Source organism: Zootoca vivipara, chromosome 5, assembly GCF_963506605.1.
Source record: "Zootoca vivipara chromosome 5, rZooViv1.1, whole genome shotgun sequence".
Lineage (NCBI taxonomy): Eukaryota > Metazoa > Chordata > Lepidosauria > Squamata > Lacertidae > Zootoca > Zootoca vivipara.
The window spans coordinates 58,498,257-58,513,051 of NC_083280.1; the positions used below are offsets into that span (position 1 = coordinate 58,498,257).

Genomic DNA, 14,795 nt, shown 5'->3' on the forward strand with positions numbered 1-14,795 from the left:
ACTGTCTGTTGTTGAAACAGGAACTAGAAAGAAGAGCTTAGCCTAATCCACCCAGGCAGTTATCAGCTTTGATGAATGCTACCTTATTGCCACAAAGCCTGCTCAGAAGTGGGAGAATGTATTTGCTTTAATGTACTAGATTTTGAACATATTACTTCTTGCAAAATTTCACATCCTGAGTTAGAGAGTACCTGCTGGAGTTTACCCCCTGGTAAGAATCAAGCACCTAAGACCACCTGTGCAGAACCCGTAAAACAGCAAAGTCATGCCTTGGAAACTGCCATACTTTCTGCCAGTCCCCCCCCCCTCATTTGACAACCCTCAGGATTTTTGTTGTGGGGCCTGAAAGCAGAGATCCTATGGCACAGCAACGCTAAGCTGGCTATCAACACAATCCCAGTGACAGCTGCTTCAGGGTCTGTGGAAACATTTTGAAAGCTTATTTTTTCAAAACCAGAATTGTACATTCAGTAACGTCATAGCTTGTATTACTATGAAATTAAGCATTTAGCTGCCTGTCTAGCAGAGGTGGTGTATGCATGCACATTGAGTCTTGCGCTGGCCAGGTGGAGAAGAGCCCATGTTACCTTTCTCTTTTACGTCAAGCAACAATAGGTACAAAGCTTTCTAGAACATGGACTTTCCTTGCCCCCTTTTAGTATTGTTGGTTTATTAGAGTTGGTTGCTAGGCATTCAGAAAGGACTTCAGTGATGGTGGAGTTCGGTGTCATGGTTGCTGATGCCTCCTTAAACAAGCAAAGCAATATTCCATAATCTAGGGGTTAGAGGGCAAGGGTGCTTAGAAGAGACACTCCTAGGCTTACTTATTCCTTGGCCACAGGATCTTTTCCTTTCCTCTCAGCTCTTTGACAGTGCCCTGGTTTGCGTATCACACCGAGCCCAAACCATGGTTAAGTGTGAATGTGCAGGCTCTCAGGGAGGGGGTAATGGATGCCCCTTGCTCCTTCCTGGTCATTCATCTTCTTCTGAAGCTTTTCCTGTTTATAAAATTTTATACAGGGAGAAGATGGAGGGGAAAAAAATCTCTGTTTTATTTAATGCATTTCAAGTAGGAACAGAGTGAGTGGCATCTAATAAGAGGTGATATTGGCATATTGAAAAGGAAAGTTATTTACAAAGATGGGCTGGATCTGATTATCCAGACTATAACTAAAGCTTCTCATAACGTGGAGCCTAAATTACTGATGCAACAGCTCTCCAAACCTTTCAAACCACATAGCCCACTGGGTGTCACATGTTTAACAAATTGCCATACTCTATTTTAGGTCTGTACTGCTGTGGTTGAATATTTGTTGCAATGAAAAGGACTGCAGCAAATAGATCTGTAGTTTGTTGCTTGTGTTTGCTTTTAGTATAACTGCTGAGTATATTATAAGAATTGTTAAATCATGATTATTCAGGTTGCATTTATATGCTTCTGTGCATTTAAAGGGCAAAGATAATTCACTTTCATAAGAGTATTACAAGTTTGTATGCATATGGAAATCAGAAAATCGCTAAGTAGCTTTCCCCAGTGTGGATTTTTGAAAATTCTGCTCTTGTGCATATTATTTCCAGTGGTGTGTCTAAGAGACGAGGTTGCAAATCATGAATTTCCTGGTTTGAATCTTTTCTCTGCCTTGAACTTAGTAGGTGGCTTTAGGCAAGCTGCTCTAAGCCTCAGTCCTCCCATCCGTTGTATGTGGATAATACTGACTAACCTTTTCAGGGATGTTACAAGACTGCAACTAGATAATAACTGGAAGGTCCTGCCCAAATGTTTTTATTCAACGCCATCTATAAGTTCATAAGGACAAAAAGTTATGTGTTCCAAATACTTTATGGAAAATGTTCTTCTCTTTACCCTGCCAATGCCAAAAAGAGATCTATTAAATATTACAGTATCATTTTCAAGGTTTGAAGAAGTACACACTACCCCCGTTTAAAAAGACAAACCAGCCCAGGGTGAACTGTGCATTCTTAGTAGCTGCAGAATGTTGAAAGATGGAAAACAGAAAACTGGTTATATAGAGTAGAATGCCCTCCATGATCCTCTGGCAATTTAGAGTTGTATGCTGGAGAAGGTGTGGTGGATGGATGGATGGATCCCTAAGCAGGGACATTCCTTACATGTGATGGGACATTTTTTCCTTGTAGAATTATGAAGCCCAAAACAGGAAAGCAAATATTGTGAACTTACAAAGATTTAGTAAAATCTTCAAGAGAAAACAACAACATCGCCTGAAAAATTAGAAGTGTGCATGTTCTGTTACACACATGACATGCTGCAAAGAACAGCCATAACAAAGTGAAAGTTGTTGTGATAACACAGGACTCTGATGATGATGATGAAGAAGAAGTATCACTGTTTGGATTCGGTACACAGCTAGGAGTCACCTTCAGTATCTACCTATTATATGTTACATTCACACTGCCAGTGTTGGTAAGGTGGTCCCTGTTGCCCTTCTAGCGTGCCTTCACTGGATGGCTATTTGAACATAGGAAAATAAATTTTATGAAAAATGTGGGTGACCTTACAAGACATTGATTCTGCTGTCCATCATTTCAAAAACACATACTTTCAAAGTAAAAAAATCATAGTAGTACATAGTAGTGAAAATTCATGTATTTTATTGTGTGTGTGTGTGTGTGTTATGTTCACCCCGTTTTTATGTTCATCCCCGAGCTCACCCCGTCGCGGGGATTCAAACTGCCGACCTTCTGATTGGCAAGCCCTAGGCTCTGTGGTTTAACCCACAGCGCCACCCGCGTCCCTATTCCATGGTACCTTCCTACAAATATGTATTTAATTCCTGGTAGCACAAAGTTCCAGATTCAGTGTAGCACTTTAGCAGAGATTGTTGACAAGGAAGTAAGAACTGGTGGTTGTTTGTGAGTGGGGAAAACTTACTGCCCTTTTAAGCTTAGGATGAAAATCAGTTGGCACCCACCTGTTCCTGGTGGTCAAATATTCCACAAAGCTCAGAAGAGTACATGAAGGCCATTTATTGTTTGATGCTCTTGTCTGACAGCAAAGAAGCAAATAGCTGTATGGCAAAACTATTTTGAAAATGCAAGTGACAAGGGAATTGTTGCTGTCAGGATTCTCATTTCTAGCCAAGAACTTCAAAAGAGATTATAATTTGCTCAAAATGCTATGTGGCTAATTCATGTTAAGTAATTTGTTAAGTAGGAACTGTGTGCGCGCGATTTTATCTGCTAGAGATTAAGCAATTCGTTGTTTTTCCACTTCATGCTTCTCTTTTTAAACTCCTAGGCCCTCCAAAAGAAAACAGTCCACCGCCACATCTGTTGACTTCAATGCTGATCCTGATTCTGGTGTTTATAATTTTGATCCTTTTAGCTGGCTATTTCTTCAGGTAAGCAGACACCAGACGGTTAGCTTGGAACTAGTTCTGTCTTGTTTCCATGTGATCTAATGAGGAAATGAAAGTGTGTTGCGTGCAGCTGTGCTGGCTGCACTCACCCACATTAGTGAGGGCAGCGGAAGATGTTACACACACTGTTTCTCTCTCTCCACCATCTGAAGCTTTTACAAACGAAAGATGATAAGAAAGAGCTTTTCCAGAATTACATGGTTTGTGAGACAAGCAGCAGTATTATATGTAAACAGGTAACTTATTTATTCACAACAGATCTGCACCATCCCCCTAAATATATCTTATTATAATTATTAAGGTTCAGGAAACACAGAAAAGCAGTGGTGACTTCAAGTGATAAAAAAATACCGAATGGAATCTTAGAAGAGCAAGGTAAAATATAAGTTTGATTTATTTAATATTGAAAATCTTAGTTTTTTTAAAGTGGTAAATATAATGCTGGATGTAAATGTTTGGTTACTGAAATGTTTGTTACTCTTAGGGTTGTTTTTTTTAATTGGAAAACTTTATTTACTTTTTAAAGCAACTTTCACTTTTGTAGTAATATGCTGCTAACAAGTTTGTATCCATAACAGAGTGTATGATCCAACACAAAGACTGGAAATTGAATATATTTATATTTAAAGTCTAGTTAGATGTGGGCCACTTTTTATATATTATAAATGTTAGGTATAGAACCAAGAGATCTTAAGCATACCTTGTCCTAAAATCAGGGTATATAAATATTTTAAATAAATACCGGTAATTACACAAGAATGTTTTGCAAATGTGAAAAACAGTAGTTTGAAAACATGTGTATCATACCTATTCATTTGTGAAGGAGACAGAAATCACTGTCGAACCCAGCTGAGTGAACTGGACATGTTTTTATTTCATGTATATATATAAAAAGCCTTGAAACAGTGCCATGAATTGGACTTGCAGAAAGTTGCAGCTATTGAATAATACTTTGGTTTAAAAGTAGTGGTTCTTAAGCATCTTTATCTCTGTCCTAGATCATAACCAGTGTGATGTTGCTAATACCTAGCAATTAGATACTGCATTTCAAGTGTTCAGGGCACTTCAGACTGCAATCCTATACACACTTACCTGCAGTAAGGTCACACCCTTTAAATCACTTGGCTTTCCCCAAAGAATCCTGGGAACTTTAGTTTAGCCCCTCGGAGACCTACAATTCCCAGCATCCTTAACAAACTACAGCTCCCAAGATTATTTGGGGGAAGTCATGTGTTTTCAATGTATGGCGTGAATGTGACCAAGGTCCTACCAAACTTAACAGGACTTGCTTCTGTGTTGATGTGCATAGGATTGTGCTGTGAGAAACATTCTCTTGATGTCAAACAACAGTTTGTAACTGGAATTATAGAGTGTTGGTTAGGCAAGTATTTTGCTTTCTAGATATAACACCCCAACCCCCATAGTGTGCCCCCTTGCTCACAAAATTTCAAGGATTAGTTTTTAAATAAAATAAAATAAAATATGCTATTGTAGTCCATTGCAGCTGAGAAAGGATGGGACAAGCCTTACTCCAGGTATGCTGTGTCCCCAATAATACCCCTTCCCCTGTGAATGAAAAGCAAGAGGGAGCCACACGTGACATTTGTGTAGTTTAACTCTCAGTGGCTTAGATCCAGAAACTCGGTGAGCAGAACTAGGACACTCCTGTGAGTGGAAAGAGGAAGTTGCTATTTTGTCCTTTTCCCTGGAACTGCCTGTTCCCACTGAGAATCTGCTCTGAAAGGTTTGAGACTCGTTGAAACACATGAGATCGCTTGGGGGACTACAGGAAAAACGTGAAGTTGGCAAAAAATCTCTGCTTTCCCCCCACCCCACCCCCATTCTTCCAGTGGGAGTTTATACAGTGGTACCTCTAGTTGCGAACTTAATTCACTCCACTGGCACACTATTTCCGTTCTCATCCTGGGGCAAAGTTCTCAACTTGAGGTAACTCTTCCAGGTTAGCGGAGTTTGTAACCTGAAGCGTTTGTAACCTGAGGCGTTTGTAACTTGAGGTACCACTGTACAGTGGTACCTTGGGTTGCAAACACCTTGGGTTACAAAGACGTTGAGTTACAGACTCCGCTAACCCAGAAGTAGTACCCCGGGTCAAGAACTTCACCTCAAGATGAGAACAGAAATCATGCGCTGCCGGCACAGCAGCAGCGTGAGGCCCCATTAGCTAAAGTGGTACCTCAGGTTAAGAACGGTTTCAGCCCCTCCAATCCCAGCAAGGAACTCTCCCCCCCTTTTGCTTTGGTACTAAAATTCCTGCCGTGGGATATTTTCTTTCTTTCTTTCTTCTTAGAACTTATAGCCCACCCTGCACCAAATGATCTGAGGTCAGGTTACACAACATAATTAAAACAAGCACAATTTACCATATTTTTCCGTGTATAAGACTAGGTTTCTTCCCTTTAAAAAATGTTTAAAAATAGGGGGTGTCTTATACACAGATACATTCCCCCCATTTGCTTAAATGGGGGCAACTTATAGACAAAAAATACAGTACATTAAAATTATAAAATAAAACCACAAACAAACCAGCAGCTTCCACTGACAAACTTCTCCTTCAACTGTGTCCCGTCCTTTTTCCTGCTGTTGTTATTGTGAGGCTGGTGTTTTCATCAGCTCTCCTTTGTGTGTTTTTGTTCATTGTGTTTACTGTTGGATTTCTATTTTTTATTTTTTAGTTGTGTAAGGTATGCTAAGTGTTTCCATTTTAGAAAAGGTGGGCTTTGCATTTTAAGAGGATTAAATGCACATCTCTCAGCTAAGTAGTCCATTGATATTCACTGTTAATTAAGAGTATGCTGGCTAGAAACGTAGTGAGTTCCCCCCCCCCTGCTCCGTTTCAAGTCAAATTTGCACAGTATTGTACACATTACTAGACTTGGGTGTGTTTCCATTCCGCCCACTGTCTGCCCCCAGTTTCCCAGTCTCCCTACCCACCCTAGTTCCTATTGGTGAAGCTTTCACCCACCCCAACTCCACCCCCTCCCAAATCATCATCTTGGGAACACACCACAGAGTTGAAGATTAAATTCTTCCTTAGCATTACTAGCCATTTTACCTTTTAAAAAGCCACCATCTTCTTCTTTTGGTGAGCAGGGGATTCTAAATGAACATTTGAACTGCAGTCATTATTCATACAATATGTAATAATATATATTATGTTGGCATCTTATTCAGCAGAACAACAGATGCTTCTCAGAAGGTCTCCTTCTGGCCCAAAAAAGTATTTTCCTATTCCAGTGGAACATCTGGAACATGAAATACGGATAAGAGCAGCTGATGATGGAAAGTTGTTTCGGGAGGAGTTTAATGTAAGTCTTAATATTTTGTATTTAATGTTGTGTTTTCTTCAAAAACACAGCAAATACAGGTAACAAATTGTGTGTAATACCTTATTATTATTATTATTATTATTATTATTATTATTATTAATTACCCTCATTATTCTGCCTGGGTTCCCCCAGCTACTCTTCCTCTAACAAGAAAAGGTGTAGGAACACATGTTTAAAATTTACATGTGTGCATCAGTTGGCATTTGTTTCAGGATAAGGTATGGGCCTGTACTATGTAAACCTTACCAACTTTCCTTTTTGATATCGTGCCATTTAGAAACATTAAAAATCTTGCTGAGGCATGACCAGGTTTGCCAGTGAAGCCATGCAGGGGGCTGGCCCTGTGTTCTATTTACAATCCGTGCTGTGCCTGAACTCAAAATGGCTCTTCAGCTCCTGGGTGCTTAACTATATTTTCTTTTATCAACTTATCCCATGCAAAATATCCCTGAAGTGGAATACAGTGCCAATAAAAAACAACAACAATAAAGTTATACAGCCCAGCTGTCAATAAACGACAAAGCAGGAAAGAACACATAGGTAGTTAAAACACCTGTTTGCAAAGTGCAGCATTCAACCAAAAGGCTGGGTGAATAAGTAGGTCTTCAGTTCACACTGAAAGTTTATAAGGCTCCTTGCCAGCTACATTGGGGGATGGGAGGAGTTCTGCAGGATGCCTCTATTGAGCAAATGCCATCATGATTCTACTCCACCTGGCTGGTTCAGGTTCAGGGCAGCTTTGCTTCCAGTCTGCCTATCCCAACTACCGGTAGTCATTCAGCCACCCCTCCAGGTTCTCATGTGCCAAGTTCCAGTACAGCGTTTCCAGCACACAGAGAGCCACTATGCTACAGCTTAAGCAATTAAGGGCCTTGGCAATTCTCTCTTGTAGAAATACCGAAGAAGGGGGAAAGGCAAAAAAAAGCAATGTCATTTCTTAGTGGTGTCCATATTCTCCAAACCTAGGGAGTTTCCCCCAATACTTACATATCTGATCGACATTCTGTCCCACGTGCCACAACTTTCAGAAATCCTACCTCCTATCAAACATTCTGACCTTTGCCTTAAAAGCTATGGAGTTTCCCACTCCACAGTGCCTTGTTGCAAGAAATGGGGATTGGATCATCATTAGCAACTAGTTATTATGGACGTGGGTGGCGCTGTGGGTTAAACCAGTGTTTTTCAACCACTGTTCCACGGCACACTAGTGTGCCGCGAGATGTTGCCTGGTGTGCCATGGGAAAAATTGAAAAATTCGATTTATACGATTTATATATAGTCAATATAGGCACAGAGTTAATTTTTTTAACATTTTCTAATGGTGGTGTGCCTCGTGATTTTTTTCATGAAACAAGTGTGCCTTTGCCCAAAAAAGGTTGAAAAACACTGGGTTAAACCACTGAGCCTAGGGCTTGCCGATCAGAAGGTTGGCGGTTCAAATCCCCGTGACTGGATGAGCTTGCTTGGTCCCTGCTCCTGCCAACCTAACAGTTCGAAAGCACTTCAAAGTGCAAGTAGATAAATAGGTGGGTACAGTGGGAAGGTAAACAGCCTTTCCATGTGCTGCTCTGGTTCGCCAGAAGTGGCTTTGTCATGCTGGCCACATGACCTGGAAGCTGTACGCCGGCTCCCTCGGCCAATAACGCAAGATGAGCGCACAACCCCAGAGTCAGTCACGACTGGACCTAATGGTCAAGGGTCCCTTTACCTTTATCTTTTTATTATGGAGAAAAGAGATAAATAATCACCAAGCTATCCCACATCTCAGAATAGTGTGCAGGCATATGGGTGGGTGCCGAAAATCCATGAATCTTGCTGAGACCTGAATTATGGTAGCAACTGTGCATCATTGTGCTGTGAATGGGATGTGGAGAGAACTGAAGCTTCTCAGATACCTAGGAAAGTCTACAGCTCTCCCCTGTGATATCCTGACATTCCTTCTGGTTAAAAAATATATAACAATTTTGAGGAAGCAGAAGCATGTTGTTAATTTGAGCACAACCCCTAGAGGAGTGTATGTTGCTACTCAGGAACCTTTCCCCCAAGTGCTGGCTGCCTATTAGCAGTAAAGGTAAAGGTACCCCTGACCGTTGGTCCAGCCGCAGACGACTCTGGGGTTGCGCGCTCATCTCGCTCTATAGGCCGAGGGAGCCAGCGTTTGTCTGCAAACAGCTTCCGGGTCATGTGGCCAGCATGACTAAGCCGCTTCTGGCGAACCAGAGCAGTGCACGGAAATGCCGTTTACCTTCCCGCTGGAGTGGTACCTATTTATCTACTTGCACTTTGACTGGCTTTCAAACTGCTAGGTAGGCAGGAGCTGGGACTGAACAACGGGAGCTCACCCCGTCGAAGGGATTCGAACCGCCGACCTTCTGATCGGCAAGCCCTAGGCTCTGTGGTTTAGACCACAGCGCCACCCGCACCCCCCTATTAGTAGTAGTCCCTCAATATCTACTTTTAATGGTTCCGAAGGTTCTTGTAAATACGATCCTCACCTCGTTCAGTAAAGCAGGTTTGCTCTTTCGCTTCCTGCTACATTGTGGTTGCATACAGAAGGGGTTTCTTTTTCCTGGCTGCTCGCTGACTAGCAGAAAAGAACATACCATGTTGGGGTTGCTCTCTGACCTCATATGAACAGTTCTATGAAGCTGAACTTGCTCCTTACATCAGCTCTCATAGATGCAGTCATGGCAATGAAGGAACAGCATTAGTTTAGATTTGAGTTCATCTAAGTGAAAAAGCAAATGCCAATTAAACCGTCTCTGTTATGCAGCAGTGCCCTTTAAAGCTATAATATAGGGGGGAGTTTATAATTGTCAGGATTGCAACTCAGCAGCTTTTATCATGATTATATGCTTAAAATGTGCCTTTTTAAAAGTAATACTGCATCTCTGTCAATTAAATGTTTTATCTTTGCATGTCTATAAATAAATAAATAAAGCAACAACAATAATAATAATAATAATACGTAATTAAATGCATCCTGATGCTTTGGCACAGTGTGGATCCCCTAAATATATTAGGTGATTTCATAGTAAAAAAAACCTTATTCTCCTTCACTAATTGTGTTTATTACTTTCTAATGGTAATTTACCCTGCCTCCAAAATGGAAGAATGCACCAATGTACTTATTTAAATGTAGTAATGCAAACTACATGAAACCCTGTTTTAAAACACTGGTCCAGAGAGAGTGTATTCCTACTGGGACTGAATGATTTGACTCCAAGGACATATTGTGGTACAGGTGTGCACACTTTCCAGTGCAGCTGGAAATCTGTTCATAGAAGCATGCCTCCAGGTGCATTTCTCCCCTAATTGATTGGGACATGAACCTAGTAAATATCAACGCTGCCCTCTGGCATTGATGGTCAAATGGTATGTTATGTATTTGATGGGCATGTCTAAGGCGCAAACTACACGTGTCACTTAAATTGTAAGTGAGTGCAAGTCCCCCCCCCCCAAAAAAAATTACAAGCACAAGGTCCTGGTGTGGATTTGGAACCTAGATTTATGTGCAGAGATATCTTCTTTTAAAACTTTATATGTTTATAGTCATTATAGTTTCTAATGAGCATTTATATTTGGATTGAAATAGATTTCTAAAAACATAGCACGTTAAGCTAATCACATCACACACACTTTGATTGTCCTATTGCCTTGCATATTTTGAACTTCTTATTTTGGATTCACATGACTAGGATTTTGAGTCCATCATCCATACTCTATAATCCTGTTCATTTTCAAAATTTATGTTTCAGTTCTTAATGGGATGGTCATTACATGAGTCATTTTGAGATTGTTATTTCAAGTTGCCAGTGCAAACAACAAACACTCATCTTTCTTTGAAACTGAAACTTATTCCTGGGGTTGGTGAATGCATAGAATTTTATTAACCTTTTCATGCGGGCATTATTGAGCTCCATGGGATATAACTTTTACTTAAACCATCTGCTCTATGTAAGCTCACTATAGTATGCTGTTTTGAACCGACACCACGTTTTTCCTGTAGTCATTACCTCCTGGATATATTCAAGGAACACTTGAGATGGCAAATAAAGAGGAAAACAGAGAAAAGAACAGATATCCCAACATACTACCTTGTAAGTATTAATTATTTGTTGATTATTATAAATAATAAGGTTTAAATTAAGAAGGACCAAATTCTGATTAAAGTTGTAGTGTTTTCCATGCAAGTACTGTACCTATGTTAATCTGTTGCAGAAAGAAACAATAGTCTTGTGGCATCTAAAGGCTACAAGGTTTAACCCTAGCTTTTATCGACTAGAGTCTTCTTCCACAGATGCATGCATTGGTGTTATTCTCAGTTGGGAGATACATATATGCATTGATAAAGAGAAAAATTGTAAACATTTCGGCCAAATGACCATGAAATGCAAGATGTACAGTGACTGTTCTGTGTTAAGCTTAAAAGTATTTACAGGGGCGACCTGTCCCATTTTGCTACCTGAGGCAAAACAAGAATTGCCTTCCCCCCCCTCCATTCCTGCCATCACCACTCCCACCAGGGCAGTCCTCAGAGTGTTGCCACTCGCTTGACAATGCCATGTCAGAACACCTCCCTCTTGGTGGCAGAAGCAGGCAGACAGAGTGCCGCCTCTTGCACTTCTGCCACCTGAGGTGGGTTCTTCACCCCGCATCATGGGTAGGCCAGCTCTGCATATTTAAGATAATTGCATTGACAATTCACAACAGTGATAACATGGTTTTTCTAACCTTTGCTAAACAGATATAACTGGGGAGGTAACCATTATGGTTTGATTACGGTCTAAAGAAATAGACTCAAGCTTCCTGAGTTCTGCTTCAGCTTTGTCCTTGTTGGTAGGGGATACCAGGATGACAATCGTTGCTTTTATTTCTTTCTTGCCCTTCATCATAAGGCCTCAGATGACCTGCAGCAATTTAAAAGTACAATATTAAAATCAATTTAAAATAAATTACAGTCAAGAGAATAGGGTGACTGCACATGAATGAATTCCTGTTGGTGTTTATCTGATGTCATTAGGTCCTGTAACAGTTTTGCCTGAGTGCATTTGGAGACAGAGCTGGTATCAGGGTTTGTACCAGTGCCTTGTCCCAGGGCTTCTGTCCCTCTGTTAGGCTGGGTCACCTTTTTACACAAGGGGCTGAATGTAAACAAGGGAAGGCCTGTCACCCCAGGCCTGTGTGAGAGAGAAATATAATTGTTTAGGATGGCTGTACATCACTGATGATACATTGGAATGGTTTTATCTGGTTGCTGCTTGAGGCAACAGTAATAGCATTAGCCATACTAAGGCTGTTTATATGCTCTTTCCTGACAAGTATCACTTTTAACGTGCCCTTCTTTAGACAAACAGGTCAGTCTCTACATGAAAATTATAAATGGACAAATATTTGACAATAGAAATGGCTGCAAAAGTGAGATGATATTTTAGTCTTAGATGAAAGACTTAATGTTAATATTCTTTGAGAAAGGAACTTTAAAAGTGGACCGCAGAGTGAAACTGTTGAAGTAGAATTCATCAGTAAATTTGATTTTGTTTCATGGTCTCACTAATGGTTTGTTTGTTTGTTTTTTGTTTTATTATGTATTATGTATTCTCATTTTGCATCTTTCTGTTGTGAACTGGGATCTTCGGATGAAGGGTGGTATACAAATTTAATAACTCAAATAAACCAAATAGTGTTGCTATTGGCTTAAGGTATTCATCACGCAGAGTAATGTTTTTAGAGTTTGTTTTCTTACTGAGAAGAAAACAATGTGTTTCAGAAGCACTGTGTCTACATTTGCCAAAGAAGCTTCTAATTGTGTATGTTTGTTCTTTACAGACGACCATTCCAGGGTAGTTTTAATGCAAATAGGTGGACTTCAGTGTTCAGACTACATCAATGCTTCATATATAGATGTAAGTGAATATATTTCATTTTAAATTACTGTACTTTTTAAATTTTTAAAGCAAGCAGCACATTGACAGTTTTGAAATTAATATTGTAAGAACATAAGTTTAAAAGACAACTGTGTGCATTTTTCTCCTCCAGGGCTATAAGGAAAAGAATAAGTTTATAGCAGCTCAAGGTATCTCCATTATTTTATCATTTTTTCTTTTTAAATGTTTTGCTTTAAACATCTGCATGTACTAAAAAAAATTGGCAAATGTGTTCTTCAGAATTTACCCTTATGCTTAGGCAGCCAGATTTTAAAGTGCTTTTTGAATGCAGCTTTGGCTTTATACCCACCTCTGCATGTTCACACATTCCTTAGAGAAAAGGAAGGTAGATGAGTAGTCCTGCTCCAGGCATTTAGCCTTGGACTGTTTCTAAGCCACCCATTGCAGCTGGCATGCTAACTCTGAACAGAATCCAGACGTGAGGGATGGGCTGCCCAAGACATGGACTGCCCATGGACTGCCCAAGACACTTAGTGCAATTTCACCCATTTCTCCAAATTACATTAACAGGCAGCTAGGCCTAAGGCCAAGCCCTATATAGCACAGCAGGAAAAGGTGTGAGCAGCCAGGCAACAGTAGTGAGAAATCAACCACTGCCTTGCCAACCCTCCACATGAGGAAATACGTCTTCTACAAAGTCCCTGCCTTGTCACGTCACGTCCCATGTCCTGCTGGTGCTCCAGTTGTGTGAGAAGTTGCCATCTAGAAGCACCCCGAGCCAAAATGAAAGGAAAGGGAGATTTTGGACAATGAAAGATAGCATGGTCACAATGACAGCATTCCTCTTATGAGCTAGAATCAGATATCCCTATTTTGTGAGAAATGCTATTTTTTAATAAGATGCATAGCTCTGCTTTAAACATACAGTAAATATGAGAAGCACATGGGCTTGTTATTAGACCATTTCCGTCTAATGAAAGTGCAGCCTTGTCCTCTATGAAATTACGCATTACATCATATTTCGAGGCCGTGCACTGAGTGCCCTATATTCTGAGGTTAGGCAGGACCTTTTCTGCCTCTTTGGATAGCCTGTCTACATTTGTTTGCATGACACATATGCTAGCATTATTTAGGTGCTAGATGAAGACCATTTTATTTCCCTGGGCTTTTCTTTGACAATTTTGCTTCTGGGCAGCATTGCTACTGCTTCAGTATTTATTGTGGAATTATTTGGTTGGTTTTAAATCTTGTGAACTGCTTTGAACATTATTATTGATAGAGATATTTTAAAATAAATGAAATAAAGATTTCCCCCCCTTTCCTTTTTAACAGCAGTATTGTTTGTGTTCATCATAGTTTTTAATTAAATAACTGTGTTGTATATGATAGGCCCTAAACAAGACACTGTAAATGATTTCTGGAGGATGATATGGGAACAAAAGTCTGCAACTATTGTCATGTTAACAAATGTGAAAGAGAGAAAAGAGGTAAGACACATTTTAAAAATATTTCCCCTCATACTGTTTGGAGCTTTCCCATAACTCACAAGACTGTTACTAATGTAACCACTTCCTGTTCCGAGTTCTTTAATAAGTCTTGGGTTTCTGACACAATCGCTGCAGCATGCTGGCTTAACTAAACTTTCTTTAGTTCTGAGCAAATAATTGGTGACTAACTGAGAACCTTAATGGTGTGTGTGTGTGTCATTTCTGAATCATGTTTTCAGTCAAATGTGAATGTTCGGGCTTTAGCCCTGGTTTTATGGCAGTTGTGAATTACCTTTAGAGATACCTGTACATAGTTTTCATTGGTAGGAAAATATATATTATTTATTCTGCATCTATTTTCCACCTGAGAACCCCACTTGCATAGGGTTATGAAAATGCCTTTTAAGATAGTAATTCATGTAAGAAGGTCAGAAGAGCCTGCTGGATCAGGCCAGTGGCCCATCTAGTTCAGCATCCTGTTCCTACATACAGTGGCCAGCCAGATGCCTGTGGGAATCCTTTAAGAAAAACCTGAACACAATAACACTCTTGCCTGCTGCAGCTTCCAGCAACTGGTATTCAGAAACATTACTGCCTCCAATGTAGGGGCACAGCATAGCTATTATGGCTAGTAGCCATGTGTTGTGGAGGGGGAAATGGCTGAGAATTGTTTGA

At 40.2% G+C, this 14,795-nt stretch overlaps 1 protein-coding gene across 8 annotated transcripts in view; it reads left to right on the forward strand.

Annotated features, from left to right (window-relative positions):
* Positions 1–14,795, forward strand: part of PTPRE (protein tyrosine phosphatase receptor type E) — a 103,222-nt gene that overhangs the window by 63,764 nt on the left and 24,663 nt on the right. For 5 of the 8 annotated variants that reach the window (XM_060274825.1, XM_060274827.1, XM_035137334.2 and 2 more), the window contains 7 exons: positions 3,278–3,380; positions 3,700–3,773; positions 6,591–6,724; positions 10,755–10,845; positions 12,575–12,651; positions 12,785–12,821; positions 14,023–14,120. In XM_060274825.1, the coding sequence (XP_060130808.1) occupies positions 3,278–3,380; positions 3,700–3,773; positions 6,591–6,724; positions 10,755–10,845; positions 12,575–12,651; positions 12,785–12,821; positions 14,023–14,120 (614 nt within the window). Of the gene's footprint in view, positions 1–3,277; positions 3,381–3,416; positions 3,599–3,699; positions 3,774–6,590; positions 6,725–10,754; positions 10,846–12,574; positions 12,652–12,784; positions 12,822–14,022; positions 14,121–14,795 lie in introns of those variants that run through there. The other 3 variants (XM_060274826.1, XM_035137337.2, XM_035137338.2) reach the window with 3 other exon arrangements.